This window comes from Erpetoichthys calabaricus, chromosome 4 (assembly GCF_900747795.2).
Source record: "Erpetoichthys calabaricus chromosome 4, fErpCal1.3, whole genome shotgun sequence".
NCBI lineage: Eukaryota > Metazoa > Chordata > Cladistia > Polypteriformes > Polypteridae > Erpetoichthys > Erpetoichthys calabaricus.
The window spans coordinates 155564099-155581520 of NC_041397.2; the positions used below are offsets into that span (position 1 = coordinate 155564099).

At 39.8% G+C, this 17422-nt stretch overlaps 1 protein-coding gene across 2 annotated transcripts in view; it reads right to left on the reverse strand.

The window, feature by feature from the left end:
• LOC114650326 (SR-related and CTD-associated factor 4-like) overlaps positions 1–17422 on the reverse strand; it is a 381518-nt gene that overhangs the window by 315079 nt on the left and 49017 nt on the right. For both annotated transcript variants that reach the window (XM_051925744.1, XM_051925743.1), the window contains exons 2-5: positions 15657–15740; positions 15453–15497; positions 15209–15370; positions 14828–14969 (exon numbers count right to left, since the gene is read on the reverse strand). In XM_051925744.1, the coding sequence (XP_051781704.1) occupies positions 14828–14969; positions 15209–15370; positions 15453–15497; positions 15657–15740 (433 nt within the window). The remainder of the gene's footprint in view (positions 1–14827; positions 14970–15208; positions 15371–15452; positions 15498–15656; positions 15741–17422) is intronic.

Consider the following 17422-nt stretch of genomic DNA (forward strand, 5'->3'; position numbering starts at 1 on the left):
AAGTTTTGGATATGTTGAAGGAAGGGAACAGCTACACTGCTGCAGGACACAATTACAGCATCAATGAGTCCACGATTCTTTTTATTTAAAAAGGAGGAAAAGCATATAAGATCTACGGTCGCAGTGTCCTTTAATCAGGGTGCAAAACGAGTTGCAAGTGGACGTGATAAGGCAGTAGTATGGATGGAATCTGCTTTAGGGATTTGGATTGAAGAGTGATGGAAGAAGAACAACGGCGGTGCTAAACAGTCGCCTGAAGAGGCTCCTTTAGAAGAGCTGTAACGCTATCCTTTGTTGTGCAGTAAAATTAAACTCATTGTTATCGGACAAGTCGTCGTGTCATTGTTGGTGAGTAACCATAATTATTTACGTACAGTACTTATTACATGTACATAGTTTAGTGTCGCTGTACACACATTTTACTGTATACAATTTTTCTTGTATTGTACGTATTTATTGCTGGTGGCCTGTCTGTTGTAATGGCTGTAACGTATTGATATCGGAGACGCTCGATATCTTTAAAATAATATTTAGGTTTTACTGTATGTAAACTGTGTTTACTGTGTTTACATACATAATTTCAACGAATCTTACCTAATATCTAAGAGAATACAAAGGGTTTATGCTGTATAACTGTGCGTGAAATGTTTATAATAGTGTGGGAGAGTTTATAAGGGCTTAAAATATATAAAAATAACCATATAAACATATGGTTTCTACTTCGCGGATTTTCTTATTTCGCGGGTGGCTCTGGAACGCAACCCCCGCGATGGAGGAGGGATTACTGTACATACATTTCATGTGTCTTCTGTGTCTACAACGATCTGGGTAAATGTAGGATGACAAGAAATGCGAGGCAACTAAACCAGAAACTTTTTTCACTTTTGTTCTACTAATAACTGGCAAAATGCTGACATGAAGTGTATAATGTGTGAAGACTGAAGTCCAAATATCAAACACTTTCATAAAAGACACAGATATAATGAAACAAGTGCACTTTTTTTCAAGAATTTAACCCAAGTAAAAGAAACTGGGATAGGGTACGACAAACACACATGCACATAAACATTTGCCAGAGTGGCAAATGTGGTCTTTTCATAGCTAGTCTCTTCCAAGGGGACCTACCAATAACCTGTCATGAGATTAAGGGTGGAGATGTATGAAACCTGCCCGAAATTTTCCAACAGCTCATCCACACGCGGCATCGGGTATGCATTCAACTTAGAAATCTTATTCAAATGCCTAAAATCAATACAGAACCGAATCAAACCGTCAGACTTTGTAACAAGTACGACTGGGCGTCGCCATTCGCCTTTGCTCAGCTGAGTAATGCCTAACTGGAGCATCTGTTGGACTTCGTCGTGCATCAATTTTCTTGTTGCAATTGGTAGGCGATACAGGGGAGCCTGTATAGTAACACCGGGTGAAGTGACAATCTTGTGTTCTGCAATTGTCGTCCAGCAAGGCATTGCCAGGAAGATGTCCAAGTTCCCCCCAATCAGTGATAGGAATTCCACTTTCTGGGTGTCAGTTAAATCACCCTCAATAGCAACCTCAACCTGCAGCCATGACTAGGACTTTGTGATAGTTGTGCCACTCCTTTAAAAGATTAACATGCAAAATTAGTACAGGTGTCCACCACCTGGGAATTCTGACTTTATAAGCCGCTGGGGACAAACACTCTTCTATAACAGCTGGCCCTTGACATTTGGCCCAAAATTTATGTATATCAGATGGGATCAAAACCAGCATGTGATCCCCCTTCTTAAACTTGCGGAGTTTACTCATTTTGTTATAATTACTTTTTTGTGCCTCCTGCTCGCACTGCTGATGTTCCACCACAACAGTGGACAATCTGGCATCCTGCTCTCGCAGCGAAACAACTCGGTCCACAGACCTCACCCCAGGGGGTGTATCGCGAGTTCCCATCCATTCATCCCGAAAAATGTCCCAACACCCTGCGTGGTCGCCAGTCAAATAATAGTTTGAAAGGGCTCATCCCAATGGACACTTGCGGGGCCTCCCAAACAGCAAACAGGAGGAAAGGTACCACAGTATCCCAGGAAGTTGGACTGTCATGGGCTACCTGCAGAATCATCTGTTTTAGGGTTTTATTAAATCATTCAGTCAGGCCATTCGTCTGTGTATGATAAACCGTGCAGTGTAACTGCTTAATTCTGAAACTTTTGCATAGCTGCTTCATGATGCAAGACATAAAGGGTGTGCCCTGATTAGTGAGAATCTCACAAGGGATACCAATATGTGTGAACATATCCCAAATTGTATTTGCAATAGTTCGGGTGTCCACCCATCACAATACTGTTACTTCTGGGTATCTTGTGGCGTAATCAATTAACACAAGCATATACTGAAAGCCATTTTTACTCATTGGAAGTGGGCCAACAATATCTAATCCCACCCTCTCAAAGGGGACGTCTAAAATAGGTATCAGTACCAGAGGTACCCTGGTGGGTCTGTGAGACTAAACTATTTGAAAGACGGGACAGGCCTTACAAAATTGTTCCACATCCCGGCCCATATTCACCCAATAAAAGTGTTTCAAAATGCGCTCCTTCGTCTTTTCCACGACGAGGTGACCCCCCAAAACGTGACTGAGCAATTTTTAAAACCTTCTCCCTATACTCACTAGGTACTACCAACTACTCAATATGTCCATCACCCATGCAATCAGAAATCACCTGATACAGAAAACCATCCTTCAGTAAAAAATGTGTTTTAAAATTCAGGTCCTCTCTCTCTAGATATTAAGAGTCATTTGCGACGTGGGCTTGTCTGAATGCAAAATCCAACTTATCGGCTCTTTGTTGTCAAACAAAATCCGTCCAGATGCCAGTCACTGCTTCCTCCGTGTTTGATGCAGAGTCACCCTTGCCACCCACTGCTACCGTATCCGATGAAGCACTGCACTCACCTACCACTGCTATTTAGTTTTCGTCAATGTCCATATTGAGTCTTAGGTCTGTGGAGGCTGTTGGTGCATGTGACAGTGCGGAAAGGTTTGCCAGCTGTCCTGGGACTTCATTTGAGGATTCAGCCCCCAGCTTGCTGGACAACTCTGGTTCAATTTTAAATCCGTTTCCTTGACTGACATTGTCTGCGGCAAGTCCCTCTCTATCCACTACAGGGGTAGGTGTTCTGCATGTGGCCAAGAACCATGGGAAGAGAGCATTCCTTTTTCCTATTAGGAGTGGCCAGGGTGAGGCGTCTGATACAGCAGTCCAAACCTTAAAGTTCTTCACTTTAAATTTCAGGGGGAGTAATATAGTCTTGCATGTGTTAATGTCCCCACAGACACAGCGGATGTTCACTTTGTCCGTGACTTTATAAGGGGTCTGCTGGAGCAGGTCACGGTGAACTACGAAGAGGTCACTACCAGAGTCCAATAGCACCGACAGTTCCCATCCGGCCAATGTAATAGACACCTTAAAATTGTCCTCCTTTAACATTCTGCGGGAAATTTGCGAGCCGCATACCTGGGCAAGACTGATCCCCATTGTTTCCAGGTGGCTTGGGCACCCTCTAGTCAGATCCAGCAGCGAGTGGATGTCGTTCCATACCATTTCATCAGAAAGATTCTCGTCTATCCCTGACAGGACTGCATCAATAGCAAGCTTCTCCAAAATGCACTTGAAAGGGTCTCCGTGGATCCAACTTTGAATCAGGTCCAATAAGACCAGGATCTGTCCTTGTACTGGGCGATCCAGATCAATATGCCACATCCAAAACTGGCGTCCCTTGACCACTGGGCTCACAGCCGTGTGGAGGAGGATCTGTTGCTTCAGACAGTCATAATCTTCAAGCCTTTCAGGAGGGAGATTCGGTACAGCTTGGAGGGCTTCTCCGATTAAAAACGAGGCTGAAATAGCTGCCCAGGCTCCTCTGTCCCAGCGCATCAATGTTGACATATGTTCAATGCAGAACAGCAAACACTCAGGGTCGTCTGAGGGAGCCAACTTTGGCAGCACATATTGTGGCCGTGCCAAAGCGGCAACAGCTGCAGGAGCCTCATCTTGCTCTGGGTTTTACTGTATTTCTTGGGGATCCATTGGTGCAAGGACCCCACTCCTGGTACCATGTGACGTGTGAATTCCTGTCTTGCGCCCAAAACATAAGGCTGAGTCTCAGTATTTTAGCAAAACTAGCTTTATTCAATTTGAAACAACACGGTTATTTATTGTAGCGAGATCTACCACTCTCCTACACACAGACACAGCAATCAGGCAGGATGGTGACCAGGTTAATGGCCAAGTAATATTGTTCCCAGCATTTACAATATTCTTGCATCACCCATCAACAGCAGGTGCTCATACCATTACCACGATCTTTTAGAATTTGTTTTTTTGCGATAAGCTGCTAAAGCCTGCGGTTGTTCTGGCGACTGATATGCTATCTTCCATAGATGCCGCAATCGCGCTTCAGGGCGCTCTTCGGCATGTTGTCCTGTTGGGTGGAGCCCCAAAAGAGTTAAGAAACCTTACATTTAATTATATTACTCACAATTACCTTTAAAATGTTAAGCAGGTAACAGCATTAAAAAAATGAACAAATCACAATGCTGAGTCGCAATACATAGACAATTGCAATATACAGGTGAATCTCAATAAATTAGAATATTACCGAAAAGTTAATTTATTTCAATAATTCAATTCATAAAGTGAAACTCATATTATATAGATTCATTACACACAGACTGATATTTCAAGCATTTACTTCTTTTCATTTTACTGATTATGGCATTCAGCTAACGAAAACCCAAAATTCAGTATCTCAGAAAATTAGAATATTGTGAAAAAGTTCAATATTGTAGACTCGTGGTGTCAACACTCCACTCAGCTAATTAACCCAAAACACCTTCAAAGGTGTCCCGAATCTTTAAATGGTCTCTCAGTCTGGTTCATTAGGCCAACTGCTAAAGAAGCTGGCTATTCACAGAGTGCTGTATTCAAAGCATATTAATGGAAAGTTGAGTGGAAGGAAAAAATGTGGCAGAAAAAGATGCACAAGCAACAGGGACAACCGCAGCTTTGAGAGGATTGTGAAGTACAGCCCATTCAAGAATCTGGGAGAGATTCACAAGGAGTGGACTGCGGCTGGAGTCAATGCTTCAAGAGCCACCACATACAGACGTATCCGTGACATGGGCTACAACTGTCATACTCCTTATGTCAAGGCAGTCCTGGACCAGAGACAACATCAGAAGCATCTTACCTGGGCTAAGGAGAAAGCGGAAATCAAGGTCCCAGAGTCTGGAGGAAGAGTGGAGAGGTCCAGTGTGAAATGTCCATAGTCAGTGATGACTTGGGGATCCATGTCATCTACAAGTGTTGGACCAATGTTTTATCAAGTCCAAAGTCAGCACAGCAGTCTACCAGGAAATTCTAGAGCAGTTTATGCTTCCCTCTGCTGACAAGCTTTATGGAGATGCTGATTTCATTTTCCAGCAGGACTTGGCACCTGCCCACACTGCCAAAAGTACCAATACCTGGTTTAATGACCATGGTATAACTGTGCTTGACTGGCCAGTAAACTCACCTGACTTAAACTCCACAGAGAATCCATGAGACATTGTCAAGAGGAAGATGAGAGAGACCAGTCCCAACAATGCAAATGAGCTGAAGGCCATTATCAAGGCATCCTGGGCTTCCATAACACCTCAGCAGTGCCACATGCTGATCGCCTCCATGTCAGGCCACAATGAAGCAGTAATTCATGCAAAAGGAGCCCTAGACCAAGTATTAAATGCATACATGGACATACTTTTCAGTAGGCCAACATTTCGGTATTACATTTTTTTTTTTATTGGTCTTATGTAATATTCTAATTTTCAGAGATACTGAATTTTGAGATTTCATTACCTGTAAGCCATAATCAGCAAAATGAAAAGAAATAAAACGCTTGAAATATATACTCTGTGTAATGAATCTGTATATGACTTTCACTTTTTGAATTAAATTACTGAAATAAATTAACTTTTTGTTGCTGATCGAAGAGGCGTTGTCAAAGCCAGCAGGGAGCACTTACCCTGTGGTCTGAATATGGGTATCAATGCCCCAGTGCAGTGACCAGGGACACTATGCTGTAAAAATGGTACCATCCTTCAGATGAGACTTTCTTTGTTCATAAAAGATCCCTTGGCATCATCCTTCATAAACAGAACAGGGTGTATCTCAATAAATTGCCCACTTCAACCTAATCATCCTCTGTCTCACCCTTGCACCAGCTAACAGCTAAATGTATGGTGAGCGTACTGGTGTAAAAAATAGCTGCCGTCACATCAACTAGGTGGATGCTACATATTAGAGGTGGTTGAAATGGCTCCCTACTCACTATGTAAAGCACTTTATAGTAGTGACAAAAGTGCTACATGTTTGTAACATATTATTATTACTACTAATACCACTATAATAACTGAAACAACGTTAAAATTAATTTGGGCAAAAACTATATTATACAAATTAGGTAAACAATGAACAGCCTTAAAAACACCCCATATGCAAATTTCATTTCTAACAAAACTAAATGTTTCAATATTCATCTGGCACAAGAATGGAAAGAAAACTGCAATATTTTCATGTTAAAAATGTAAACAATATTTAAATTGTTCCTTTTTTCACAGCCATGAACACAAACAAATGAACTTACAACAGCATAATAGAAGAAAATTGCCACTCGGTTGCTGATAGATCGAGTGTAAGTAAATTAACAAAAATATCTATAAAATAAACATTTATGTCCTTAAACAAGTACTCCCTTACCAAGTATTAGTGCCTTTATTGTAGTCAAAAGTATTGAAATATCGATGAGTATTGATTTTCACATTTTAACCTTACTTCAATTCTAATTTTTTCATGGTATCAATTATCCATATCCATATTACTAAACGAGAATGGTAAACCGGATATGGACGCAGGGACCTGCCCGTGGACGCAAAAGACATAGTGCGCAGGCGCCACACAAAGCACCCCCTCCAACGAGAATGGTAAACCAGATATGCCCATAGCACACAAAAAAAAAAGGAGTCAGACGCAGGCGCCACACAAAGCCCATAGCACACAAAAAAAGAGGAATCACACCCACGCCCCAGAGTGAAACGGGACAGACTACGGAGTACACACACTAACATAAATAAGAAATGAGACACAAAGCCCCCCTCCACTAACAGAAATAAGAAATGAGACAACACGCCCATAGCACACAAAAAAGAGGAGTCAGACGCAAGCACCACACAAAGCCCATAGCACACAAAAAGGAGGAGTCACACACACGACCCAGAGTGAAACGGGACAGACTACGGAGTCCACACGGTGTCACCCATCAAGCCCGAGATTAAAGCGCCCAAACCCAGTGTAAAACGGGACAGAATACGGAGTCAAGAAAGGTTCACAAATCAAACCCGACATAATACACCACCCCAGAGTAAAACGGAACAGACTACGGAGTCCAGAAAGGGTCACAAATCAATTGGAGTACGGAAAGCGCCAGACAGTACGCAAACACACTACACATGCATGATCCACGCACCTCTAATAACCCACAAGCAAAAACACGATATAGTACAGAAACCCCACAAATACGGACTCCACAACATATTTGAATCACATTACAGTGATACAATCACACAAACAACAGGAGTCAGCGCCCCACCCCAGAGTAGAACGGGACAGAATACGGAGTCGAGAAAGGTTTACAAATCAAACCCGACATGATACGCCACCCCAAAGCAAAACGGGACAGACTTCGGAGTCCAGAAAGGGTCACAAATCAATTGGAGTACGGACAGCGCCAGACAGTACGCAAACACACTACACATGCATGGTCCACGCACCTCTAATAACCCACAAGCAAAAACACGATATACTACAGAAACCACACAAATACGGACTCAACATATTTGAATCACATTACAGTGATACAATATTTACAGTGCAACCACACAAGACACAGGCACAACACCTGATGGGCAATAAGAATAAACGAACACTCCGTATTAAAGGTTCGTCATCCTCACACGTGAAGACTATATAGCATAACTTAATTATCACATTACAGTCATACATTTTTAACAATTCAACCACAGGAAACGCTACGTATTAACAATAAGTGCAATCCATTATCCATGTTACTAACGCTAAACAAGGAAGAACTAATGTAATTGCGCTCACGCCTCCAAAACAATAGACCAGATACCACTGTTAACGCGACGGGCTATATTATGTCCAAAGAATATTGATGTGGATCACATAATTAACCAAGTCATTGCATTACTACCTGGAGAAAGCCACCTCTTTCTAAGTACTGACAAAATTGATTCTGCAGACATTGAACATCTTAATTTCCCTTTACAATATCTGAACACTATTAACCCAGCCGGATTGCCACAACACAATCTTAACCTTAAAATCGGAGCAATTGTCATGCTATTAAAAAACGTTAATACTAAACAGTGTTTATGCAACGGTACACGTTTAGTCATCAACAACATGTCAAACAATGTTATTGAAGCAAAAATACTTACAGGATCACATACTGACAATACTGTTTTAATTCCTAGAATTCACCTTACAAGTTCTGCCCTTGAATTGCCATTTACACTTGGGCGACGCCAATTTCACAGTAAACCTGCATTTGCCATGACAATCAACAAATCCCAAGCACAGACCATAGACAAAGTTGGTATATACCTCTCTGAGCGCGTATTTGGACATGGACAACTTTATGTAGCCTTCTCATGAGTTCGGCGTTCATCTGACATTAAACTTAAAGTTATAAATACTCCAATACCAAGAAAAAATCATTCAAGGACAACAAACCATCTTTACTACAAATATTGTATATAAAGAGATATTCCAATAAATCTTTGTGATTTGCCATACAATGCGTTCTTTACTTCCTATCCACCAACTGAAACTGCGGAGGCAAAACAGGCACGGGTTCAAACCGAACGAGCTCAACTGACGGATATATGCCTACAACGCGCGTCTCAAACCGCAGAAGCAGGGCAAGCACGGGTTCAAAACAATGCAAGCTCCTACAACGCGCGTCTGAAACTACGGCTGACCAGCGGGCACGGGTTCAAAACACTGGGGGTAGGCGAGCGAAGCGAGCAGGGGGCGGAGCCCCCTTGTAAAGCTTAGAATACACATGCACATCCAGTTCTGCATGCACTGCAGCCCTGTTTCAACCCGTACACAGGTGTTAATAAGATAGCAAATTTGGCAACATCAGAGCCTTCACCAGTACACTTAACTGAAGGGGAAGAAGGAAGCCAGTGGCATCTAGAAATACTTCAATTTTATGGCAAAGGAGGATGGGAAACCACAAGATACATGCAAACCTGCATGCAAGATCTACAAGCAAGTCAATACAAAAATTATGGAAACATTAACAAGTATAAACCTGTAAACTGCTGCTTAATGTGATGTTTATTTTTTTCTACAGGTTAAATCATTTTTGTAGCCAGTTAAATGTTTAACACATCAAGGACTGCAATTATTTTTTACCTGTGGCCAGTTTTATTCTGTACTACTGATTTAGGGGCAACACTGTTTAACACTAGAGTTCCATCATTCCATCAATTTTTAAACCTTGCCACAAAGTCAGCTTCCATAGTAGAATTTAATTTAGTATGTGGGATTTTAAAATTATACTTCATCACATTTACTATATAATGAAATGTGCTGTATCTTTTCAGTGCTCAACTGCATAAACAGTGGCACTACTCTTCCATATGCTTGTATATATTCTTCCTTATGCATCCAACTGTATTTAATAAGTCAGGGTTAGCTTTGCAGCATAACAAAAGAAAGCTGACTTGCTAGTCTTTCTTATAAAAAAATTTGTAAAAAGTTTGACAGACATCATAGTTTATTTACACAAAAATGCAATGTGCAGTGGTCTGTTTGTGAGTTACTGCCCTGAATAGCTGTTAACAAAAGTCCACATTAATTTTCTTTATACACTAGACAAAGAGCCCGTTTCGACAGCGTAAGATGAAACGGGCACGAGTTTGTGTCAGCAGTGTATGAAGAACAAATGATAAGTAACGAAGAAGTTGTTTTGTAATGACTGTAGTCCGCTTTACTCATTACTGTACAGGCTTGGACGTGAGTGAGTGAGTGAGTAGGCAGGCGAACTATGTATTAAGAGCTTGTAATGTTAGTTGATGAATTTTCCAGGCCTATAGTATAATATGGAATGATGAATGTTCCAGTACAATATGGAATAGTAATAAGTATAAGCACCACAAACCTGATATAGGTGTATTGAATGAATGCGTAATTAGGCCTTGAGCTGTAGTCGAAATCGCCTTTCAGGCCTCTAGAGCTTTAATCGAAGTCGCCTTTCTCTTTGAATTTTTGCGGCCGTAAATCCGCCGCCTGCCGTGACGTTGGGGTTGGATGTCGGTCTCATAAGGTTTTTCGGGCAGCTGCGCAGAAGGCGACTGCGCATTTGGCTTCAGACGGACATGAGTGAGTGAGTGAGTAGGCAGGCAAATTATGTATTAAGATGAATGTTTAATGTTTGTTTTAACATTTATGCATATTTACAAAAGATTGCAATAATTTCTAACATGACAACTTTAACATTTCACTGTACAGTATGTTTTCATCAGTGTAAAAAAACTACTGAACAGACTTAACTTTCTTTAGTTTTTATTATTTACAGAACTGTACTCTTGCGTTTTATAAAAGACTAGCCAACCCGCAGCGTAGCATATGCCGCATAATTATTTATTGATGGGTGAACACTTCCTGAAAGACACAGTTGTCCAAATGGGGTGGGTTTGAGGATATGACTGTAGGTGAATGAAAAGATGGAACTCTTGAGAGGGCAACATACAATTGTCCGTGACTGACAATTGGAGGACCGCCGTTGCACGCTCATTCAGCGATTCACATCCGCGACAAACTGTTTTACACGCTACATACAGCAATTCACATCCGCAACAAACATGATTTTTCTTAAATGGTCCTGTTGCATCCACCCTCGCACTCGAAGCATACATACTGCCTGGTCATGTGCCTGCTCGCAAGAGCAACTCAGAGAGACCCACCCACCAACTGTAAGACCATGGGATACCCCTCGCAAACTGTTTTACTCGCTGCATACAGCGATTCACATCGAAGCATATACACTGCCTGGTCATGTGCCCGGTCACAAGAGCAACTCACGGAGACCCGCCCACCAACTCTAAGACCATGGGATACCTCTCGCAAACTGTTTTACACGCTGCATACAGCGATTCAGATCCGCAGCAAACATGCCTCTTCTTAGATAGTCCTGCTGCGTCCACCCTCGTTCTCGAAGCATACACACCGCCTGGTCATGTGCCCGCTCGCAAGAGCAACTCACGGAGACCCGCCCACCAACTCTAAGACCATGGCGTGTAAAACAGTTTGCGATGGTGGATGCGGTCTTGCGTCGTAACCGAAAAGAATAATGAAAAGTCAACGTGGCTCAGAGATGCATGTGGAGTGTAGCAGAGATGAACGTGAATGACGCCCTGTTTTGTGAGTTGCTGCATCCGAGTTGGTGGGCATGGCTCTGCGAGTTGTCGTCGTATCCAATGGTCTTAGAGCTGGTGGGCGTGACTCCGTCCTGCGTGCTCCATGGGTGTCTTGTATATATATATATATATATATATAGACTAGCCATGTGCGCCCAACTATGTTGCGCGTGTTAAAGTTGTCTGTGAAGGGCTCCCTGTTTAAACGCGGCTGCCAGTCGTGAACTGGGCCCTTCATTGCACAGCATTATGATTTTTTATAAGGGAAACAAAATTACAAAACAAAACCCTTGGACATTGATTCGATACAAACGGCCTACTCGGAATCACTGTCCGAATAGTAATTATGTGGTTGTGGAGGAGCATTTCTGCTTCTCTCCGTTCACAGTCTCTCACGATCTCTTCTCAACCTTTCTCCAATCTCGCAGGTTGCTTTGTGGCAATCCAAAGAGTAAGGAAGAACCAATGCTTCTTTCTTGAACTCCAAACGCCGACTGATGGAAAATCACAGAAGTGTGTCTGACTTATATACTCTGACTGCCGACTCCAAGAAGTGGGTGAACATTCGATTTGGACGAAGTGCTGCCAACGACGGTCGATAGAAACACAAAAAACCACAGTCTCGACAACGAAGCAGGTGTTGACGCCAGATCTAAACACAAAACACGGTGTCGACACCAGATCTAAACACAAAGAGTGGTGTCGACGCCAGATCTAAACACAAAGAGTGGTGTCGACGCCAGATCTAAACACAAAGAGTGGTGTCGACGCCAGATCTAAACACAAAGAGTGGTGTCGAGAGTGTTTGTAAACAAAAGTAACAACCAAGGTGTTGTGTATTCAGCCAGTACAAACAGCACGTAGTCTCCTTTAGTTCAATCCTCTTTAATCGCCACACTCCAACCTCATCCAACGATCCTCCCCCTCACTTCCTCTCCTCCTCCATCACTACTGCCCTCTACTGAACACAGCAGGAACACCACACAAGGCAGTGAATTCGCAAAAAACAAAGATCAAGATCCAAATGAAGATTATATACAAAGATTGCACCATTTGAATTATTTGCATAAAAGATTGCACTATTTAAATTATTTGCATTTAATGATGAAAATGTTTGTTTCATTGATGTTAAGATTTTAAAGCATACAGTACTGCAATTTGTTTGAATAATTTAACTTGCATACTATATTGGGCATCAATAATAGTACTGAATTTCAATACTTTTTCCAGCATCATATCGAAGAGCGGAAATTTAGTATTGTGACAACACAGGTATCTCTTTCCCAAGTTAAGAATTTTTTTTTTTTTTTTTAAACATTATTAGAGAGTGGTGAAGTTACTGTGATTGACAGGCCATGCTCCTCAGTTACTGTGATAATACATTTTTTGTTTGCATGCATGGTTTGGAATAGATGTAACAGCAATATACAAGAGGCTGCCCCATACATTTGACCTGCATCAAGGAGTAACAGATGACACAAACAAGCACTGGGTTCATTTCATTCATGACATTAAGTACAAATGTGTTGCCTTTCAAAATCCTTTTGAGCCAACTAAGCCTACCACTGTTTATTTTTAATACCTGCATCTATCGCTGTTGCATCTTCCTTCTTTAACTATGATTGATTCCAGCTCAAAATCTGAATCATGCTCACAGTATGTTCACAACAAATCAAAGAAAGCAACTTGCTGACTACCCACTTTGCACTCCACTGTTAATTGTGAGATTATTAAACAAATAGACTGTGTGCGCAATTATTAGGCAAGTGAGTATCTTGATTATATCATCATTTTTATGCACATATTCCAACTACAAGCTGTATAAACTTGAATGATTATTGGATTTAAGCTTATCAGGTGACGTGTATGTGTGTAATGAGGAAGGGTGTGGCCTAAGGAGATAAACACCCTACATCATGGTGTGCATAATTATTAAGCAGCTTGTTTTGCTCTGACAAAATGGGTTAAAAACAGATTTAAATGGCTCTGAAAAGTCAAAAATTGTAAAAAGATTTTCAGAGGGATGCAGCACTCTTGAAACTGATAAAATATTGGGACGTGATCACAGAACCATCAAAGGTTTTGTTGAAAATAGTCAACAGGGTCGCAAGAAACATGTTGAAAAAAAAAAAAAAAAAAATGACACAAATTAACTGCCAAAGATGTTAGAAGACTCAAATGTGAAGCTATCAGGAACCCATTATCCTACAAGTGCTGTCAAAGGTTTTATGGACTGATGAGATGAGTGTGACTCTTGACGGACCAGATGGATGGGCCCCGTGGCTGGATCAGTTACAGGCACAGAGCTCCATTTCAACTCAGATTCCTGCAAGGTGGAGGAGGGGTATTGGTATGGTCTGGTACGAGCTAGTTGGACCTTTTCGGGTTAACGATGGACTCAAAATCAACCCCCAAACCTACTGCCAGTTTTTAGACACTTTCTTTAAGCAGTGGTACAGGAAAAAGTCTGCATTTTTCAAGAAGACCATGATTTTTATGCCAGACAATGCTCCATCACATTCACTGAAGTACTCCACTATGTGGCTAGTCAGTAAAGGCCTTAAAGATGAAAGAATAATGACATGGCCCCCTTCCTCACCTGACCTAAACCCTATTGAGAACTTAAGGGCCCTTCTTAAATGGGAGATTTACGAGGAAGGAAAACCGTACATCTCTCTGAACAGTGTCTGGAAGACTGGTTACTGCTGCACAAAAAGTTGATCGTCAACAGATCAAGAAACGGACAGACTCCTTGAATGGAAGGCTTATGACTGTTATTGAAAAGAAGGGTGGCTATATTGGTCACTGATTTTTTTTTTTTTTTTTTGAAATGTCAGAAAAGTTTATTTGTAAAATGAGTTGATTGTGTGAGATGGGGAAATTTTCATTTTTCCTTTAGTTACATAATAATTCTGCACACATACTGTATGTATCCCCCTTGAGAATGTTCATACTCACATTTCCTTTGTAAAACATTCACGTTTCAGGTTTATTAACATTTTGGATTGACTGATAACACTGTATTTGTTCCATATTACAATTAATCCTCAAAAATACAACTTCCCTAATAATTGTGCACAGTGTAGTTAAAATATACACAAAAAAATCATTGATGCTTTTTAAAATGGTTGTTGCTGCTTTAAAAAAAAATGGCATAATGAGCAATGAACAGTGTTTGCAATCTAAAATGGTCACACATTGGAAATCCATAGTGTTGCTAGAAAACTTAGTCCTGCTTCAACATTCCTTTTACACAGCAAATAATTCACAGATAAAGAAAAAAAAATGTATGCAAATCACCTGCATTGCCAGTGTCATTTTCCAAGTCCGTCTCAACAACAGAAGAGGTAGATCCAGCTGCCATATCTAGTAAAGGCTGGATAATTTCAATTTTGAAAACTCCATTCTTCTGCCAAAGGTTCAAAACCCTTACTATTTTACTCTGTTAAAAACAAACATATACTTAAAAACAGGCTAATATAGAATCTTATAGTATTTATAACAGCATGTAAATTCTTGTTACATATTCAATACTTTTAAACTCAGAAATCTGAATTAACTCTAAATATTGAATAATTTACCTTGTTACTTAGAAAGAAAAGCAATATTAATGCCTGCTTAAATGTTAATATTTTACAAAATCTTTGTAGACATGAAAAAACAAAAATAAAGCACACTTACCTTATCTTCAGCAGGACACAAATACAGATTTTGGAATGTACCAGTGATATTTTTAGTAAATCTTGGCCCAAATACGTCTTTCTCTGGTCCAAACTGGTGACGTGACTGACGAACAATTGAATCCACAACATATAATCCTGGAACTTTATACTCAGGTTTACACTACCAATTAAAAAAAAATCATCTTTTGTTACTTAAACTTAAAAATAAATAAATAAAAACAAAACAAGCTAATTGCATTTACCTTTTTAATGAACTTCTCCACAATCTGGACGACATGCTTGTAAAGCTAGACAAGGAACACAGATATTAAAAATATAACAATTTTTTCAAACTTTACATTAAAACATGAAAAAAAATCTAAAATATTTTTACAAGGTATGGGCAACTCTCCACAGTACTATTTTTTACATGTTCATAAATACACAAATAGAGCTTTGAAATTTACCTTAATTGCTTTGATTGCAGATTTTGTGATTGAAATCATTTTTGCACGAGAAATTGGTGGCTTCATATCCAATAAGGAGAATAACTGCCAAGGAATATAAATAAATAAATTATTCATAGCAAAACTGGTTGCAAACAATGTAAATAATGAAAAAGGTACAAAGAATACACAAATCTGCCCAAATACTTCCAGTCAGCAATTTCAAACTGTCAGCCACCAATGTCAAGAAACAAATGTTAAAGGACAAGTTCAATATTTTTCTAGTCAGTTTTTACCACCATGGTATACATTAATTTGCCACATGAAGTTGTATTCTAAAGGGAAGTTTTTTCATTTTATTTTTAATTAAAAAAATACCTAGATTGCTCTTGAATTTTAAAATAGAGGTGAAGGGTACTAAGGTCCAAAACCAAAAGCAAAACCCTTAAAACTTATCAAGCATGTCCATTTAGAAGCAAAGTTTTTGACTGACGAAAATGTGTCTTTCATATTTCTGAGGCATCTTTGTAGAAAGAAAAGTAATCTGGAATAAATAAAATTTCACAAATTCTTGGTATAAGAATATATTTCTTGTGAACCTTTCTACTCTCAGTGCTATATGATTCATATGGAAGCTTATTCCTGCCACTCCAAAAAAAAAAAAAAAAAAAAAAAAACTACAGTTACTTATCAAAACATTGCATGCTTCTTCCTGTATCATCCTAAACATGCATGTTTCAGTTGTCAACTGACAGCTAGTGGGAAAGAGGCTGCGCATGCACATAGTGTGCAATCAAATGACAAGAACTGATTAGAAGTTATGGGCAAATATTTGGATTGAAACAGCATGCCAAATTAAGTTACCAAGGGTCTGGAGATGTCAACTGGTCATGGATTTAAGGTAATTATAACATGTAAGGGGTATGCAACCAAATGCTAACTTTAACTATATTTTGCTTCAAATTTATTTATCCCAATACTTCTACTCAGCTGTAATTGGAAGACTGAACATAGTAAAAAATTTTCCATTACTGTTTTTACTGTTTTACTCTTTTTTTCACTGCCTAGAAATAAAGTCTGACACTTTGTACATTGTATGTTGAAACTAATCTGTGTCTTTATATGTACCAAAAGTAATTTGTAAAATTTATACTTGCATTTTATTTGAGAACTTGTCACAGTGTTCTATGTCTGCACTCAGAGAAGAGTGCAACAATATCAAAATAAACTGAACTGAATACTTTAGTCTCATATTCATCTTTTCACCTATAACTCATATGCTATGTAATAATCTGTCATTAAACAGATTACCTTATTTAAGGTTTTTGCATCTCACTGTAGACCAGGGTTCTCAACGTCGGTCCTGGGGACCCCCTGTGGCTGCAGGTTTTTGTTCCAACCAGCTTCAGTTTTTAATTGGAATCCTGGGCTAATTAAGTGAACGGTTATTTTCCAGATTCTGTGTTTTGGGAACAATATAGAAATTAAAAAAATTAAGTTTGCTAAAATGAAAAAAAAAAAAATTAAAATGTACTAAGCAGTTATATGGGAATGAAGTATTTTTTTTTCTTTTTAACAATACTTTCATCTTGATGTTTGTTTTTTTCCGGGTGTTCTAATTGTTTAATTAATCCATTGTTTTCTAATTAGTGGGTCTAACGCTAAAGTAGTTGCAGCCTTTCACGATTCAGTGTTGTTTGCCTGGGTGTCTGCTCTGCTCGTTTTTAATGGTCATTATCAAGATACAATGAAGGGAGCAAACTGCACAGAGAAAGGGTAAAATATAA